The sequence below is a fragment of the Harpia harpyja genome, chromosome 19, assembly GCF_026419915.1.
Source record: "Harpia harpyja isolate bHarHar1 chromosome 19, bHarHar1 primary haplotype, whole genome shotgun sequence".
Taxonomy (NCBI): Eukaryota; Metazoa; Chordata; class Aves; order Accipitriformes; family Accipitridae; genus Harpia; species Harpia harpyja.
Genome location: NC_068958.1, coordinates 3,620,936 through 3,639,363, shown reverse-complemented (window position 1 = coordinate 3,639,363; position 18,428 = coordinate 3,620,936). Strand labels below are relative to the sequence as shown.

Here is an 18,428-nt window from a genome sequence, read left to right as displayed (position 1 = left end):
CCGGGACTCGAACCGGCGACTCCCGAGTCCGCAGCCGCACGGCGCCTGCGCCAGGCCGGGGCGCTGTCGAGGCCGCTTCCGCCCTTAGGTTTTTGGGGCTTTCTTTTTTTTTTTTTTTTTTTTTAAAACCCTCCGACACTTCTGCCTTCCCCCTTTTCCCTTTAAAGGCAGGCGGAAGAGCCGGGGGGGAGGGAGCCGGCGGGAGAGAAACACAAACAAGCGCTGCTCGGCGCCGGGCCCCGCACGCGCCGTGGCGTCATCGCGCGACGCGGCGTGACACGTCGGCGGCGGCGGCGGAACTGTGAGCCGGATGGTCCAAGATGGCGGCGGAGGGGGCCGGTGCTGCGGCTGTGAGGGGGGGCGGCGCCCGCTGCTGAGGGGTCCTCGGTCGGCGGGGGGCTGCCAGGTACGGCGGGGCGGGTCCGGGCGCTGCCGCAGAGCGAGGGGCGGCTGAGGGAAGGCTGGAGGGGGGTGGGTGCCGAGCCGGGGGCAGGCGGAGGGTTGGGGATCCCGGGCGGGCTGCGTGAGGAGCGGCAGGGCCTGAGGTGCGGGCCCCGGGGCTGGCGGCGGTCGCTGCCCCTTCTGTGCGGCTGGAGCTGCCCGGTGCCGCCGTGCCTCGGCGCGGGTGGGCCTCAGGGCGGCGGCAGGGTCGCTGGCAGCCCCGGGTCTCGACCGCTGGTCCCCGTTGGGGCAGGTTGTGGTGGTGGAAGGAGGGGCGAAGGGGTGAAACACGGGCGAAATCAGTGGGGCTGTGCTGCCCAGGTGTCTTTCCTGCAGGATTGGGGTGGTTCTGGGTCGCCTCGAGTGCCACGGTGGGACAGGCGCACACGCTGCGGGCGTTCTGAATAATATTTCATGGGGTGGGGAAACGAAAAAGAGATCTTGTGGTCAAAAGTACTGCCTGATGTTCATTATCATGTATTTCCTTTGACAAGACACAATAGTTCTTGCAACTCGGGGTTGTTTTTTCGACTTGTCAAGTGTCATAGGTCTCTGCTTTATTGGAGTAGCAACTGGTGCTGACTCAGTAGCACAGTTGCTTGAAAGCGCTGGGACCTGCTGGTGTGATGGACTGGTAGTCAAGTCTCCCTTACAAGACAAATGGGAAGGTTTTATGCTGCTGCTCTCTATGAATCACATTGAGCTCTGTGCTTTTGATTCCCAAAGAGCTCTTTTCACTGAATAACATCTGTAACTATGGTTGCCACTTATGAGAAAGCGGGTAGGAAGCTATCAGCAGTACTAAAGATGTAGAATGCGTTCAGTCTGAGTGTCATCCACACGTGTGCAGATGTGCAGCTGTCTCTGTACAAAAAAATAATCTGGAAAACTAGTGTCCCAGATACTGATTTTAAAGATGCAAATCTCATTTTTTAGCTGTTCTGTCTTTGGGATTGCAGCAGGGTTTTTTATTCACTTTGTTCTTGTCATTAGGAATCTGTGTATGTGAACCTGTTTGTTAATTGTTGTTTGGTACATGCGCATGTGTGTGCAAACACATATGTGTGTATATATGTATAGGCACACGTGAGAATTAACATTAGTACTGTGTAGCCTGCTTTGTGGGCATACTTACACTTGTTTAAGAGTAATTTATTTAGCTTATGTCCCTTGGAGATAGGATTAAATTAATTCCCCCCCCCCCCCCCCCCCCCCCCAATAAATTGTTCCTTCATGCAGATAAATTTTCCCAGGGGAGTTTAAAACTAATCATGGCTATAGAGCTCATCAGGTGAACTTTATTGATGGCATTGTCTAGAGGGTAGTTTTAATCTTTTTTTTTCCTCATTGGTAACATTTTCTTGGCACATCTGGAACCACCACCTGCAATTGTTACTTATGGTGACTAATGTTTAGCAGGCTGCTCTGCATTATCTATAAATAAACCTGCTAAAAGTTAAGAATTTCCAAACTGATAAAGCAGAGATGGATTGCTTTTAACTTACGTAGTTATTTCTCATCTATAAATTTCTTAAAATCGGCATTTCTTTAATACTGGGATGGGGGCAGGGAGGATCAGTATCGCTGGGTTGATATCTTCTGTTTAAATTACCTGATATGGTCATGTTCATTTTATTTGGACTTAATTCTTCAAATCTTGCACACTTTTACTACTGTGTGCAGTCTGTTAATATTAACTTTCCTTCTGTAAGGAATCCGATACCCTCGTATTGAACTTCTGTAATGCAACATTAGAGATCTTGTTATAGGACTATCAAGCCAGTGCTTTAAAGTAGAACTCTACACTTATTTTAATTAGCTAATTACTGGTACTGGTTGTTACAAAAATGTGGTAAAGTATTAGGATTTTTTTCTCTGTGCACATCTGATAAGACACTGTAATGAGTGAAGTCCACATTAGACATTTGGAAGTAGGTATTTAAGTTGTAAAAACAGTTGGCTTTTGTGCTCAACTGTATTTCAGAAACAGCTTTTCTATTACGAGCAGAACTGTTAAGTAGATATCAACATTTTGTTCAGTGAAGTTAGTGCTTTCCAGGAGGTAACTGTCTTGGCAGATGTTTTAATTAGCTTTGTTTCCTCCCCACTTTGTGGTGTGTTGCATAAAAACACTAGTTTATTTGGAGGGGAGGGAGGAGTTTTTGCAGTTAGGTTAATACAGTAAAGAACATGATGAAGAATACATGGGGATGTCCAGAGCAGCCTGGGTTTTCTTAAGCATGTGAAAACTGAGGTGGGTGTTTAGGCAGGGTTTCCTGGTAATGTGGTTGGCAGTAAGCATGGCCAGCTGGAAGACCTTCACCTTGGTATTGTAACAGGAGAAAAGATTGCAAAGACTAAAACCTTTTTGTAAGTATTCCTTGATAGGAATTCAACAGGCAGCTATGTTTCAAAAAGAATGTTTAAGATAAATGCAAGTAATGCATGAAACTATTGAAGTTTTCTATTTAATGCTTTTCTGTTGAAGTCAGTTTCTGGCCTTCTTTCCCATTTTAACAAAACACAAATTTTAACAACAAATTTACAAAGTCTTAAGATACGGCTGTGAAACATATGGATATGGGGAAGAAATTGAGAGACTCTGTTGACTGGTACTTCAGGCCCTCTGAAAGAGGGACCTGAATTACATATAGAACTGTTCGATTCTGCAGTGATGAGCAGAAGAGATTTTTCCCTAGGGTAAGTTGTACTGATGTCCGATAAAGTCTGTATAGATCATGCTGTGGTACCGGTCAGTATGCTTTTTATTGGAATTTTTTAGTTATAAATCTTTATGAAATACATGTAGTTGCGCAGCGTTCACTCAGTATGTATTTTTGTTAACCAGAAACCAAAGGTGTTTTGCATTTGAACCTCTCTATAGCTATTAAAATTTTGGCTTGATTACAAACATCTGACTTTTCTGGCTTCCCATTTTATTACTCTTACTGACAAGATGCTGAATCTTAAAAAACAAACAAACAAAAAAACCAACAAAAAACCCCCCTAAAAATTGCACAGCTTTTATCTGTCTTCTGTAAACAGAAGTGCATGTGGTATGAAACAATTGCCATGGGTACTTCACTCTACATGATATAAAACATATTTGTTGTATACTATTAGAAAACAAGACTATCATGTGTTGCTAAAACTTCACTGAGCTGAACTTGACAAGTACTGAAGAAGGACTCTAGTTTTGTCAGCTTCCCTCCTCCCCAGATTATTAAGGGGTGATAAAATTTGAAAAATACATATTCCTGATTAATTTACTGAACTTCTGTGTACCAAATTCCTAACTGATATTGTTTGGAGTTCTTGCTGGCAGAGTTGGAATACTTCTGTGCCTGTCCTTTCCACCCTGAAATACAGCTGTAACTGATACTGTGCCAAAGTCCCACTAGTGTTAAAGCAAGAACATTGATTAATTAATAGGTGGGGGGAGTTGATTGTCTTCTATATTCTTAAATGCAGTTTTACTATTATGCAGCATTCGTCTAGAAGAGAGAATATTTGTGATGAAAACCCAGTTGCCTTTCTCAAAATAAAGAACACTACTGTCCTACACAATGTTTTCTTTATTAAAGCAAAAAATGGACAGTGTTCTGTTGAGGGGAATAACATCTGAGGAATTCTTTCCTGAGATGCTTTCTTCTCATCTTAAAAAGGTCTGTTCATATTGAGCAACAGTGCAACAGAGCTGAAGATCATCTCTAATAGAATTAGAGTTAGATAATAATTTCTCAACTCTTTATAATTAAATTGAGCTTGCCATAGCGCTTGCAGGTTCTACTGTAGGCTGACTGCTGCTGTGTCTTGTCTGTGATGCATACTTCTGCTTAAAACAAATTGGGGGAAATGTAATCACATGGTACCATTGGTGGTTTAACAGTCTGAGACTTCAACATTTGTACAGGACTGAACTGTGTTGAATTACTCTTACTTGGAGCTATTTGTTAATATGGTTGTTAAATAATGTGCATTGTTACCACACAACATTAAACTTCGTTAATACTGGACTTGGATTTAGACATGTAATGTTATGTGTAAATTTCTTATGCATTCTGGAGAAGAGAGAGAGATTTTCCACTTCAAGTTCTTTGAGTAATTTTGTTTCTAAAATAAAAATTGCTTAAGTGCTGCATGTATTGTGAGGAAGGAAACTGACTTGTCATCTGTTTTGCCTTAACAGGGCAGAAGAAGGACTCTGTCTACAGCATCCACTACTAGTTTGTCATCTAGCATCTGACCCTGATAGAAGGCCATCATGCAGCAGCCTCCACAGACTGTTCCAGCAGGAGCGGCAGCTCCACCTCCTGCAGGCATTGCTCGGAACATGTACTGGAGAAACAGCTCGCTCAGTAAACGAGCAAATGCAACAGCTGCCCCAGTGCAGCCTGTGACAGACCCTTTTGCATTTGGCAGACAAACTCCACAGGGTTCCACTTCAGATAATCCATCCAAGGGCAATGCACTGGTTATGCAAAGTTCTTCCCCAGCGGTGTTTCCGCAGCCACCCATTATGCATACTTCACCATCACGTGCAGGGGACAATCCTCATGGACCGCATACGTCTTTATCAGCTCCTGTATCTCAAACAGGAATAAATACCAGTACATTTTCTAATGTTCCGATTCCTTCACCGTCCCCAGGATATGTTATAAATAGTACTACAGAAGCGCATCTAAATGCAGATCTTGGACTCCGTGGGCCTGCGGTACCAATGCATTATAATGCAGGAGCAGCAGTTGAAAATTCTTTCAGTGTTTATCCTGGAATGGTGTCTGCATCAAACAAACCTGGAGGTAGACAAGATGTTAGTAGAGATCCAAATGATGTTCCTTCAGGACCCAATGCAACAGCACTCTTCCCTCCACCTCCTCAGCAGCCTGTGTCTCAGTGGAGGCCTGGTCAAGGTAACCTACAGTCTCCAGTGCGAAATTTTGTGCCCTATCCTGAGCTGTCTTCTCAGACTGATGTTCATAACATTTCTCAGTCTTCTGTTAGCACTTCTCATCCTCCTCCACAGACAAATTTACAGCAGGGTCCTGTACACCAAGGTATTCCACAAAATACCATGCAAGCGCCTTTATCTGTTGGTTCTGAAAAGAATGGGAAAAATGGCTCTGCAAATAGCAGTCATCACATGAACAGCATCCAGCCTGGAAACGTGTTTAGGCAGAACACAGAAATGACTAATGCTTGGTTAAGTCAACCATACCAGGAACAGTTTTACCCCCAGCCACCATTGCAAGACTCCAGTTTTGTCATTCCCACAACTCAGGAAAATAACCCCAAAACCCAGTCTCCAGATATGTCTGAAACATCAAATAGACCTATTCCCACAGATCAAGATTCAGGCACTCTCTCCATGTTTTTCAAAGGGGATGAGGCAGAAAATGAAGAAATACTTTCATCTGAAAAAAATTACATAGTTGAGAAAGCGGAGTTTGATGCTTGTCAGCCAAATTCGGCATCCTTGTATCACCAGCCAATGCATCCTCAGCGGGTTGCAACTAATGTTCTCTCTCAGGCGCAGGTTGGTACAGGTTCAGCCAATGAGATGGTACAAAAAGGAATGGAAGTCCAGTACTTTCCTAAAATTGTAAGTCAGCAGGAGACACAGGCCGCTAAGCACTCTATGTTTGTTAGTGATGACAAGGCATGTGTAGGTGATGTGTCTGGGAATGGTGGGTCACAGTATGAAAATGTTGAGAACCTGGAGTGCATTCAGAATCAAGAAGTGCTGCCAAGTGAACCACAGAACATCAGTGCTTCATCCCCTGCTGCTGGTCCTGATCTGTACAGGTACGGATCCTTTCCAGGTCAGATGCTTCCAAAGAATGCTGTTGTGAGCCATGCTGAGGGAGGACCAAATTTGGAGGCACCTGATTCATTACCTCATCCTGTCCGACCAGATAGCGTATCTTCAAACTATAGCAACATTAGCCATAGGAGCGCTTCTAGCTCAGCAAGACTTCAAGAGCAAGTCGGTACGTTTATTCAGCAAGAAAGTGGGAAGCCTGATGAAGAATCTTCTGCTAGCTTCTTTAAACAGATTGACTCCTCTCCTTTGGGAGGTGATTCAAGTGAGCTAAACCTGGGCAAGAACTACCATGGTAATCTATCCCAGCCTCCAACTCCAAGTCCTCCTAAGCCTACAGGAGTATTTCAGACAAGTGCAAATAGTTCTTTCGAACCTGTGAGGTCCCATGGAGTTGGTATAAAACCTGCAGAGATTGACCAAGCAAAGATGGTGGTTGAATTAAGAGAGAACCAGTCAAACCAAAAGAATATCAAGAAGAATACAGCTGTGCCAGCTGCATCTCCAGGCAATCTTGAACAGCCACCAGATAATCTGGAAACTATTTTCATGCGTCAGGTACACCCACTGCCCCTTGCAGTCACTGGTGAAGCTGGAAATACGTTGCACTCTGGATCTGTTATGGAAAACATACAATCAGTATCTGAGAGAAGGTCCTCAACAAGAGCTCAGGGAGCAGTTAAGAAGTGTGATAGCCCAGCAACAACTTTGTGGGCTCATAATGAGTTACCTAATTTTGGGGGAAATGTTCTTCTAGCTCCTGCTGCTCCTGCAGTATACGTACCTGCCAAACAAACTGTAGAAGTCATTCAGCCACCAGAAGAAGGCCTGTCTAATCAGCTGCCAAGTAAACCAGGGACTATTGCTGTGCAGCTTTCCCAAGATGGAAATATATCTTCTGAAAATCTTGAGAATCCTCCCAAAATGGGAGAAGAGGAAGCACTTCAGTCTCAGGCAAGTTCTGGTTATGCAAGTTTGTTGTCTTCTCCACCTACAGAGTCTTTGCAAAATCAGCCTATCCTGATTGCTCAGCCTAATCAAAGCTATAACTTGGCTCAGCCAATTAATTTTTCTATTTCTCTATCTAATCAGCTAAGCAGCAATGAAAACAATCAGCCAATGAAGGACTCTGGGGTTGGGGACAAGCCTGCAATGGGTCCCCAAACTTCACATGCTGGTGGGATCATTTCTGGGGAAAATGTGCCATTACCTGTGATGCAAGTTGGATCTCTATTAGTTAATGCACTTCCAAATACTAATCTGTTAAAACATAATTTGTTACAAAGCCCTGTTAATTCCTCTGATACTGCTTCTAATCAGCCTGCAAACTTGCTTATGAAAACTCCACTTAATTTGGCTCCAGAAGGGCAAAAGAATGTTAATACAGAAGGTTTTGTTCCTGAATTTGCTAGCAAGCCAGGGTCTAACTCATCCATTTCTCCTGGGACGCATCTCCCCAGTGGAAGTGCAAGTGCACTAGTTGCCCCTGTTAATTCTGTAGTACAGGCTAATAATTCTGCAAATCATTCAAATAGCAAAGAAGAAGCTGCTGGAGTGCTCGACTTCACAGTATCACGGACTTTGGAGAAAAGCAGTGCAAGTAGTTCTGTACAGGTGCACAATCAGTCACTTTCTGGTGGTCCAGTATATCCTCAACAGTCAGCTGGTAGTGCTGGTCAGGTGGGTCCTGAGATGCATGACAAACAACATTTCTATCAACAGGTGACAAAAGATGTACAGCATCAGGCTGTATCAGACAGAGCTGTACAGGGAGCATTGCCATCTCAGCCACAAATGCAAGCAGCTCAAATGCAGCAACCAGCATCATCTGGGCAGTCCTCAGTTCCTTCAAACTACCAGATTGCCGCAGGGACTAAAGCCATGCAGGCATCACAGCTACGTGAGAACCAGGTGCTGAGTAACCATCCTCAACCTGCGGGTCCCCAAGAGGCAAGTTCAGTGCAGCTGACAACAAGGTATGATCAGACGAGTCCTGAGAAGCAACCAGTGCCTGGACAGCCATTGGGTGCTCCAACTTCCACAGCCGCTTCTACCACCACCAGTCAGTCAGTCATGCCAAATGTGCAACAAGACCTGCAGCGTCCATCCCTGCCTCAGACTCCTCAGGATGCCTTTGGTCCGCCCCAGAACCCTTACTACTACTATAGACATCCATACGATGCTTATCAGCCTCCGTATCCTCCACCTTATCCTCCCGCAGACCCCAGAACAGCAGCTCATCTTTATTACATGGTAAATTTTTATTTTTCCCTTCCTCCCCTCTCAGTATGTTTTAGTAATTTTGCATTACAAGTTTAAACAGTTGTGTCATGATCAACATACAGTATAGCATTAATGTTAAGTATTTAATTGTAGGGAAAACCCAGATAGCAGTAACAAAACCTACATTACAAAGATTATGAAAACTTAAAGTAGTTGCTAATACCAATTCCAGCTGGCACAGATGTCAGCTGATAGCAGTTTCTTTGATTCTTTGGACAAAGTTGGCAATTATAACTGTCTTAGCTTCAAATTTGGTTCCCATCTGCTGCCTGAAGTATTGACAGTTTAGCAGCGTGGCCAGCGTAGTGGTTGAACTGCCTTTGGTCCAGATGTAATGTTTTTTTCTAAAGTTTAGGATGTTGATAGACTTGAATATAACTTGCCACAACAGATATCGAAAGCTATAATGTCGTCTGTTGATCTGCATCTCTTCAGGTATCACAGTGGTGGTGTGTGTTTGTTTTTAAAGTTTTATTCTTGGAGGTGGGAAGCCTCTTGCCTTACATGTCAATCTCTTTTCTAGGAGGATAGCTACGGACAGTATGACCCACGGTACAGACACTATGATAGCACCAGCACTGCTTATATGGAGCCTGGGAGCTATCGGTATTCTGAGCCTGAACGTCCTAGTTCCAGAGCTAGTCACTGCTCTGACAGGCCTTCTTCCAGGTATGCAATTCCTAAGTTGAGTAAAGATCTGGTATATCCTGAAGCAGTGAGTGAGTGTAATGATGCCTGTTGAAGTTTTATAGCATAAGCCGCAGTGAGTAAGTTCAAAAACTCATCGTGTGCTGCCATAGGAACAGGTGGTATCAAATGCCATGTCTGAAAAGGATATGATTCCGCAGTCTTTTCTGTTGCTAAAGCTGTATTACTCCATTCAGTTCTCTGAGTGGTTGTTGGCATTTCTGCCAGACAGGAGCTCACTGCGATGGACTCGGTGCTGAGTTTAGCTCTTTTTCATGTGTGCTGTGAAAGAGCAGTGTAGGCCATGGGTTTGTTAATCAATACTAGTTTAGTCTCTGCCTAGCACTTAAGCAGTGGCCCCTAGTTCTGTTAATAAATGGTACTTTTGCACGTTGGTCTGGGATTTGCCTTGCAAGCATAACAGTACGTGGGGCTTACCAATACATGGTCTTTCAGATGTTTAGAAGAGAGAGATGGTGAATGAAGTGAAAACATCCTGGTGCTGTGTCAGGTTAATTTGTCTGATGATTACTTCAACTGTGTGGTCTCACAAAACTCCCAAACTGTGGTCCATGTAGCAAATGTGCTATGTGGGCATGTTTCACCCACTGACTTCACTACAGGTTTTGATGCAGGTAGCACATGAATTAGGAAAACTTAAAAGCCTCGGTCTGTCTGATTATATAAAATAAAAAATTTGAGAGAGGGAAACAATGTGTTCAGATGCTACTTGCAAATATTAAATAAAAAGCAGAAATGAAATCTCTAGTATTTCTCAAGCAAGAAGCAGCAAATTACCTCATATGACAAATATGACAACATGTTACTGTTGCATTATCTGGTGGGTGAGTTTGCAGGTTTCCAAGAGAGAACCCCAGTTATCTGTCTGGAAGTGATAAAACCCTTTGTAGTATTTGTCTGTTGTTGTTGGTAGTTCACTCATGGAGCAGTCTTCGAATTAAAACCATAACATTTTGCTTACCACCTCCAGAATATTATAGGAGGTGTATATTGGCCTTGAGAGCAGAAAACAATGGCTGTAGCTGCATGTGATAACTTTTATCATCTTAAGTGAATCTAAGCACACTGTGAGATCTTGTAATGAGATAATAACCTCTAGTAGCGCTTCCTGGTGTGTACTCTTCTTATGTACCGTTTTTACAAGAGGTTGAAATTTCTATAGGTGACATTGGGCAGATCAAAGCCTGTTACAAGTAGCTCTGTCAGTGTTGATGTGTGACATGATGTTGCAGTCGGATGTGGACTGTGGTGTGGTACTGCAGGGCAGCAGAGCCTAAGAGTGGCAAAGTCAGTGTGATAGCATGTCTGAAACTTGCCCTTAATGTGCCAGTATTGGTGATGCAGCTTTGTAAGCTCTGTTTGGGGAGTCTCTTTCGGAAGGAGACAGAAGATTGGTTGGGTGGATAAACCTGATCCTGATAAGATCAAATCTCCTCTGCAGAGGTAGGTGCTGTGTTAGCAAACTTCCCACGCGTTCCAGGGAGGAGCATCACTTGACTTGCTTGGCCACTTTGGAGTTTGCCCTATCAGTTGTATGATCAGTTGTAGAGGAACATGAAAGTTCCCATCATTCCACATTGGCATTAAATATCTTTACCTCCTGTGTGTGTATGTGTGTATACATATGTGTGTTTGTGAGTATATACACACAGGTATATACACATGTGTAGATATAAACATACACGTATATACATACACATATATATACACTACATTTTTTCATTTAAGATTCATCTTCTAGCTTTTTTCAGAAATTGTGGGATGGTGTCCTAAAAATTGCATATAATAAAGGCTCATGATTTTTCACGTAATGGCCACATCTTTCTTTTTCCATCAGGAGTACTATAATTATCTTTTGTATTTGCACTGACTCTTACTTTGATGTGTTGGTTTTAGTCAGGTTCTTGTGCTTGTTCTGTTCGTTTGGACAATCAGTATTCTAACGTGGGCTCTGTAAATGAGTATTTTCTTCTATTCAGTCCTCTCTATTTGCTCAAATGAAAAACAAGCCTTTCCTACATGCTACTGTCCATCCAAGCCTATTGAGAAGGGTAATAACCTAGAAGATGCCTGGAATTAGTTGTGTAGTGATGTGCTGTGTTACAATTGCATCTCAATGCTATCTCATTTATTCACTGGAGTATTAAATGTAAGGATGTGCTAACACTCAAAACATTGCTGCATCTACTGAAAAGCTGAGATTGAGAAACAGACTGAGTGCAGAATGAAAATAAAGCATTGGGATTACGGTAGTACTAGCCCTACAATGTTAGTATTCTCTGTGCTTGCCAGCCACAGATTGGCATCAGCTCCAAGTCAAACAAGGTGATGATACAATATTGAGTTCTTTGGCTAAGTACCTAAAGAAAGGTGTAGTGTGTTTTGGTTTTGTTTCTTTTGTGTACGTAACTGTATTTAACACTGGTGACAGATGCCACAATGGCAGCCCCGGAGGCTGAAACCCTCTGTTCAGAATTATCTGTGAGAGTGCTAGTTCACGTCCTGACCCATTCTTATGACCTCTTCTCCAGACTGTAGTCCTCTCTTTGTCACCACAAGATGTATAACAAAACAGTGTTAAAGTTGAGGGAGCAATTATTTCATATATACTTGTTAAGTTACTGACTTCTCTGTTGAGACAGTTCAAAGGATGTTAATTATAGCAGTAGGTTTTGTTATTAATTGTAAGTAATTAAACTTTTTATGGCACACAACAATTTAGTGATATATTGGTTTGTAAAGTCTTAATTTTATGATTCCTTGATTTCCTATAAATGCATTATTTTAAATATGAAACTCTACCTAATCAGTTGTGGCATACAGTTCTTCATATCTCTTGCTGACTTTAGAAGAGATTGAAGGAAGAATAACTTTTTATACCTGTGCACTTTCTTTCAGGCAAGGTTATACTGAAGATTATTATACAAAAAGTGGATGGAGTGATTATTATCCAGGCTATTACCCAAACTCATATGATTATGGAGGTAAGGTGTCTAAATGAACTCTGAATTTTTCTATAGAAAATTGCAGGTTTAAACAAAAATTTATGGGGAAGAGGAACTTTAAGATCAGAGAATTATTATATTTTTCCATATTAATAAAATTGATATCCTTTCCACAACCAGCAAGAATGAAGTTATACTTGCTGAAAATTGATCTTTGGGCATACTTCAGTTCTTAATACCATGCCATCCTTCCTGTATTTTTTTTATTCAGTAGAAGTAGTAGATAGAAAATAAATTAAGTTTTTTCCTCAATACCAGCCTTCAGTTTGCCTTTCCATTGTGAAAGCACACCATTGTAAGTCTACAAAATAGTTTTCTTCAGTGCGTTGCAAGCCTGTCATTCACTGGGGTGTATCCCTGGTGTGTAACCTGCAGGCAGACTTCTAAAGTAAATTTTAGGTGGGTGTAAACAGAAATTGACTCATGACTAGAATTTGGTTTTGTCCATAATTATCTGAATGCTCACAGAGACGTAGTGGCGTTGGTAATCTGAAAATAGTTGCTTGTATAATGCCTGGGAGGATTTTAAGCAACATCTCTCCACATCCTGAGACATATAGCATGATGCTCTGAAGACTGATCACAAAGATTCTGTTAATATTTATTGGGTCGTTACCATGTTATGATTGAGTTTTAAAGTTGTTAGAAAAGATCTATCTGTCCGATGCTAAATGCGGTCCCTTCAAGAGTATCTAGCTAACTATAATAACCTTGTTTCTCTGAAAGGTGTGAAGTAGATTTTTTAGTTGTTTTTGTTTGGTTGTTTTTTTTTTTAACTAAAAATGAGTGGACATATTTATGTAGCTTTAAGTACATTATTTTGGTTTTGCTATATGTTTCAGGACCAAATCAGCATGTAATTGAAGAGAAAGGAGTAGAAAAAGGTTATAGACAACGGCTTCCAATACCTAAACGATTTCTTTTTATTTTTCCAAAGATCCAAGTCGCTGGGAGCGTTACTCATCAGCATATGACCCCAGATACAGAGATCCTAGAAGTTATGATCAGAGGTATTGGTATGATGCTGAACACAACCCTTACCAGAAGAGAGATGCGTATCCATATGGCAACAGGTTTGTCCATTTGATCCATGTTCCCTCAATGCTTTTTCCAGATCTAGGGCAGCGCAGGGCCTAAGTGCTGCTATTGATGAATGATCTAGTGTGCATGTCTGCGTGAAGGCGGAGAATCTGGTATTGTTTTTTTCAGGGCTGAGTTCCCCATAGTCAATATGTCACCAGAAAATTAAGTTATGGCAGTAAGTGTTAAGGCAAAGTTAAGGCAAAGGCTGAGCTTTGCTTGTGCACTAACAGAAATACTATATTTGCTGAAGATCTGCCCCAAAGCCTTCAAAATTTATGAACTGTTGTGATAGTTGTATCAGGCATCAGAATTTCAGGGTATTGTGCAGCTTTGTAAGTAAAATCCTCTCAATATTCTCTAGGAATGCAGATGCATCCTGTAACAGGCTATTAAAATGCAGTATTGCACACATTTCACAGATATATGTTGCTAGTGCTTTCTGTAGCTTTAACATAGGTCATTGAGGAAAAACAGTTGAGCTGTCACATTACTCTTAACAAAAGGATTTAAGGCAGTAGGGCTTGTTTTCAGATCGGGTGAATATTCTGTGGGTTTTCCTAGAACAGACTCTAAGTATGATGTTGGTCTTGATCTTGAATATTCTGGATGAACCTCTTGAAGAAAGGTCAGTTTGTTTAATGTAATAAAAACCTCTATCTAGGAAATAATCTAAAAGTCCTTCTGAAGCTAGGTACAGTTTTCTTCTTGACAGGTATGCAGTGAAGTCAGTTCCCTCAGGTATATAGGTGGCTATGTTCATTTTTGCTTTGCATGTTTCTTTGTTCTTCAGACATGACCGATATGAAGATAACTGGAGATACGATCCTCGTTTTACTGGAAGTTTTGATGATGAATCTGAACCCCATAGAGATCCTTATGGTGATGAATTTGATAGACGCAGTGTCCATAGTGAGCATTCTGGTCATAGTCTCCGAAGCTCCCGCAGTGTTCACAGTCACCAGAGCAGTTTCAGCTCTCGCTCTCAGCAAGTGAGTTTCAAATGGTCACACCAAGTATTCTTTCAGCTGAATTGGGTCTTTCTCTATGTTAGGGGTGGGTGAAACATTAGAAATGTGGAAATATTTCTGAGTTTACCTTGGGGAATATGTATTTTGAAAACTTCTATTCTTTTAAGTTAAGGCTGTTTTATAATATAGTTTTGAACTTAATATTTATCACAGTTGTCAAGAGAACTTTAACCAAAATCAGCACTCAGCTGTGCAAGTTGCCACACACAGAGAAATGGAAAATTTCCTCTACTGAATCCATTTGCTGTTTGTGAGAACTTTGCCATTACTGTGCTTGGCTGTAGTTGATAATGTGTCTGGCTTTCGGTGTTACGTCATTTTTCTCATCACAAGCATGAATGCTATTACTGAACTTGGGATCTGTTAAAAGACTAACTCCATATTTGTATGATGCTATTTTGACCTTAAAAGCAAAAACCAAATCTAACTGATTACTCATCTACTTATGCCATAAGTACAAATACCTGAAAACCACAGAGAATATTTGGGTAATTTTTGAGGTACAGTCTTTGCTAGTGGAATGTGTCATTTTAGCAGTAGTCTCCTGTGTTAGTTCGTCATGTTTCTTGGAAGTTTAGGTGGTTTTTCAGTCTGAACTCCAATTCGTTTAGTAATATTGGAAGTAGTATTGGAGATCAATACTGGAGATCAATATTGGAGATAAAATAGTTAGGCATTAACCTTTAGGCACCTGAAGTCATTTAGGCATTCATCACATTTAATCAGTTGAGATTTTCTGTCAAAGTGTTACAGCAGAGGTTAACATTGATTCTGATCCATAGTTGCTGATACAGCAACACTTGAACCTGCAACTCATTCTGTAATGTTATTCTTCACACAAGCACATAGACATTCTGTCATGAGAGAGCTGAACATACTTGGATGTGAACAGATCAAATGGTAGTAAAAACACTGAGGGAGAACACTAAGATAATTAATATATCTTCTATAGCCTATTACTGCAGTGGTATATTAAGCCTGGTTAAAGAATCGAAGCTGGGGGGGAATGCTTACTGTCTTGAGTCATGCTTGCAGTAGTGCTTGCTTTGTGTAACTTCACGCTCTCTGCTAACAATTACTAATATGATCTATTTAGAGCCAGCTGTATAGAAGTAATCATGATCTAACGGCTAATACGTATGAAACTACTGCACAGGCAGTGTCGCTCCACACAGATTATCCATATGGCGGATATGCTGCTAACTTTGATGGACAACAGCCTTTTACAGATTATGGCTACCCGACTGAAACTGGATGGTCAGCTGTAGAACAAGGTATTGGCACCATTGGGGAAGGAGGAGGGAAGGCGCTGTGCTTGCGAGGTTGTCTGCCAGTAGTAGTTTGCACTTCTGTTAGTATTTGTAGTGTATAAGATGCCTTTTGAGTACTCATTGAGCCTGTTAACAAGAAAAAAAAATGCTGTTTTACAGTGTACGTACACATGAACAAAGTTTTGTTTCCTTTTCAGTGTAAGGATAACTTGCTTGCTGAAACCTGAGTATATCACAGAACAGTAGTAGCTAGGCAGTGTTTGGTATTAAATACTGCATACTTCCATTTGTAAATGTCTTTTTAGATAGATTTTTAACTACGCTGCTTGTGCTTCATGGGGAATGATTGAAGTTTAACTTAAACTTCAGATTTTTTTTCATAATTTTTTCTTACCCTTTTGGTGTGGAACAAGACAATGTTTCTCTAGAAGAGCTTTTCCAGAGTATGTTGAAGTGTATCATTAGCTCTTTGAAGATGCATTACATATTTGTACAGAGGTCACAGAAATGTGTCTGATACAAACAATCAAAGCCCCTGCATTGAAAAAATAAGTGGATTTTAAAGTTCTAGAGTCTATTTTTGTTCTTGTTGTTGCAAATCTTCAGAAGATCTTTGGGACTATAATGGAACTGATTAATTGTTGCTTGTAAAGTGTGGCCAAATTGAATGGCAGGGTTTTTTCCACTAGTACTGCAGGATTACTGAATTGGATAAATACATCAGCAAGTTTACTTACTTGCAAGGCAGGTTACTTGTTCTTATTTTATCTCTTCTTCCCATTTCAGCACCTTTAAGGCCCTCAACACCTGAGAAATTTTCAGTGCCTCATATCTGTGCTAGGTTTGGTCCTGGGGGCTTCTTAATAAAAGTGCTGCCAAACCTGCCTTCAGAAGGACAGCCAGCTCTGGTTGAAATACACAGTATGGAGGTAAAGTTTAAAAGAAGAAAGGGAGGTGGTGGAATACAGGCCTTTCTTCTGGAAGGGGAGTAGGGAACTTGGATCTATAGCTTCCTGACTTTTTTTTCCTATGTTAACGCATGTATCTTTATATTTATCTGTTTGGGCTGTAATATTAAGTAAAACAGTAACTTAAAAAATTCTTTTCCTCTGAGAGATGATGTGGTCATGATGGGATCATCCAGCTCCCTATAATTTTGTTCAGGTAAAGAAAATCCTTACATCCTAGAAAGGCTGGAGTTGTGTTGGTTTGTTTCTAATGTATTGCTGTTCATAGAGACAACATTGTCCTCGTACATTCTCTGCAGGGCTAAGGACTGCATGTTATTTGGGGATTAAATATCATGGGTATATTTTCATTCTTGAGCCGCTACAAAAAAATGCAATACTCAAGTCATGTAAAATATATGGAAGGACAGGCTGGAAGAACAGGGTAGAGTTCATTGGTAAAATACCACTCGAAGGGAGTAGAATTGTACACAAGTACTAGAACAGCATCAGGACAATTATTGGACTTGGCAATATTAGGTTTACGGTTGGACTCGATGATCATAAAGGTCTTTTCCAACCTAAATGAATCTGTGTTTCTGTTCTATGATTAAGGAGGTGTGAGGAAGATTTTTATATTTTGCTACAGAATGACTTCCATGTAAAGTAGATTTCATCATTTATTATCCTTTGCAGGTTGCAAGTCACCATATGTGTGTTGTTCAAGAGCAGTAAGCTTGATTACAGGTTATGTTCAGGTCTGGGGTTTTTATTGTTAAAAAGCAAAATTCATAGTTATAAGAATTTCTTATGGTTTATATTTGTGTTTTAGACTATGTTACAACATTCTCCAGAGCAAGAAGAGATGAGAGCATTTCCTGGTCCTCTTGCTAAGTATGTTCTTACAGATTTCAGAATAACTTTAATGCCTTCAGAATTCATTTCTTCATCAAACTTTTAATTGTCTGCAAATTACAGGATTTAAACTGACTTAAAATATTTGTGGCTTTTCACCTGCTTAAGTAATATATGAGCTTTAAATTTGTTCCTCATACTAATGACAATAATGATCTGAATGTTTACATTTGTCTCATTAAAAACTTTTTTATTCTTTTTTCCTTCTTTTTTCAGGGATGACACCCATAAAGTGGATGTTATTAATTTTGCACAAAATAAAGCTACACAGTGCTTTAAGAATGAAAATTTAATTGACAAAGAATCTGCGAGTCTGCTTTGGGACTTTATTGTACTGTTGTGCAGGCAGAATGGGGTATGTCTCACTGCTTGAATTTTTATCTATCCTAAAATAATTTATACACAAAATGGTATTTATGTAAAAGACAGTAATATGTGTATAGTGACTTATCTTGGAATAATTCACAGATAGATGGAACAGGCAAACTGGTCACTTGTCCTCAGGTGCTCAGAGGTGCTGATACTCACACGTTGTTGAAGTGACAAATAAAATTAAGACAGTGTTGAAATAACAGATTTTTTTTTTTTTTTTTTCTCTCTCTCTACTTGTATAGACTGTTGTGGGAACAGACCTGGCTGAACTTTTGCTCCGAGATCATAAAACAGTGTGGCTTCCTGGGAAGTCCCCTAATGAGGCAAATTTGATTGATTTCACTAATGAGGCTTTGGAACAAGTGGAAGAGGAGTCTGGTGAAGCCCAGCTCTCATTTCTTACTGATAGTCTTATAACCACAATTGACAGTCTTGAGAAAGAGACAGAGAGATTCAGAGAGTTGCTGCTTTATGGCCGCAAGAAGGTGAATGCTTATGCTGTTGTTCCAAATACTGCATGTGCCTTATTTTGTTTACTTATTTTTCACAAATCT

At 40.9% G+C, this 18,428-nt stretch overlaps 1 protein-coding gene across 6 annotated transcripts in view; it reads left to right on the top strand.

The window, feature by feature from the left end:
- Positions 1 to 273: 273 nt before the first annotated feature.
- The window catches only part of SEC16A (SEC16 homolog A, endoplasmic reticulum export factor), a 31,406-nt gene continuing 13,251 nt past the window's right edge, over positions 274 to 18,428 (top strand). For 4 of the 6 annotated variants that reach the window (XM_052814378.1, XM_052814379.1, XM_052814377.1 and 1 more), the window contains exons 1-11: positions 274 to 406; positions 4,631 to 8,515; positions 9,069 to 9,214; positions 12,152 to 12,237; positions 13,196 to 13,331; positions 14,132 to 14,330; positions 15,466 to 15,643; positions 16,427 to 16,569; positions 17,420 to 17,481; positions 17,719 to 17,857; positions 18,117 to 18,359. In XM_052814378.1, the coding sequence (XP_052670338.1) occupies positions 4,706 to 8,515; positions 9,069 to 9,214; positions 12,152 to 12,237; positions 13,196 to 13,331; positions 14,132 to 14,330; positions 15,466 to 15,643; positions 16,427 to 16,569; positions 17,420 to 17,481; positions 17,719 to 17,857; positions 18,117 to 18,359 (5,142 nt within the window). In that variant the 5' untranslated portion in view covers positions 274 to 406; positions 4,631 to 4,705. The remainder of the gene's footprint in view (positions 407 to 4,630; positions 8,516 to 9,068; positions 9,215 to 12,151; positions 12,238 to 13,195; positions 13,332 to 14,131; positions 14,331 to 15,465; positions 15,644 to 16,426; positions 16,570 to 17,419; positions 17,482 to 17,718; positions 17,858 to 18,116; positions 18,360 to 18,428) is intronic. The other 2 variants (XM_052814381.1, XM_052814380.1) reach the window with 2 other exon arrangements.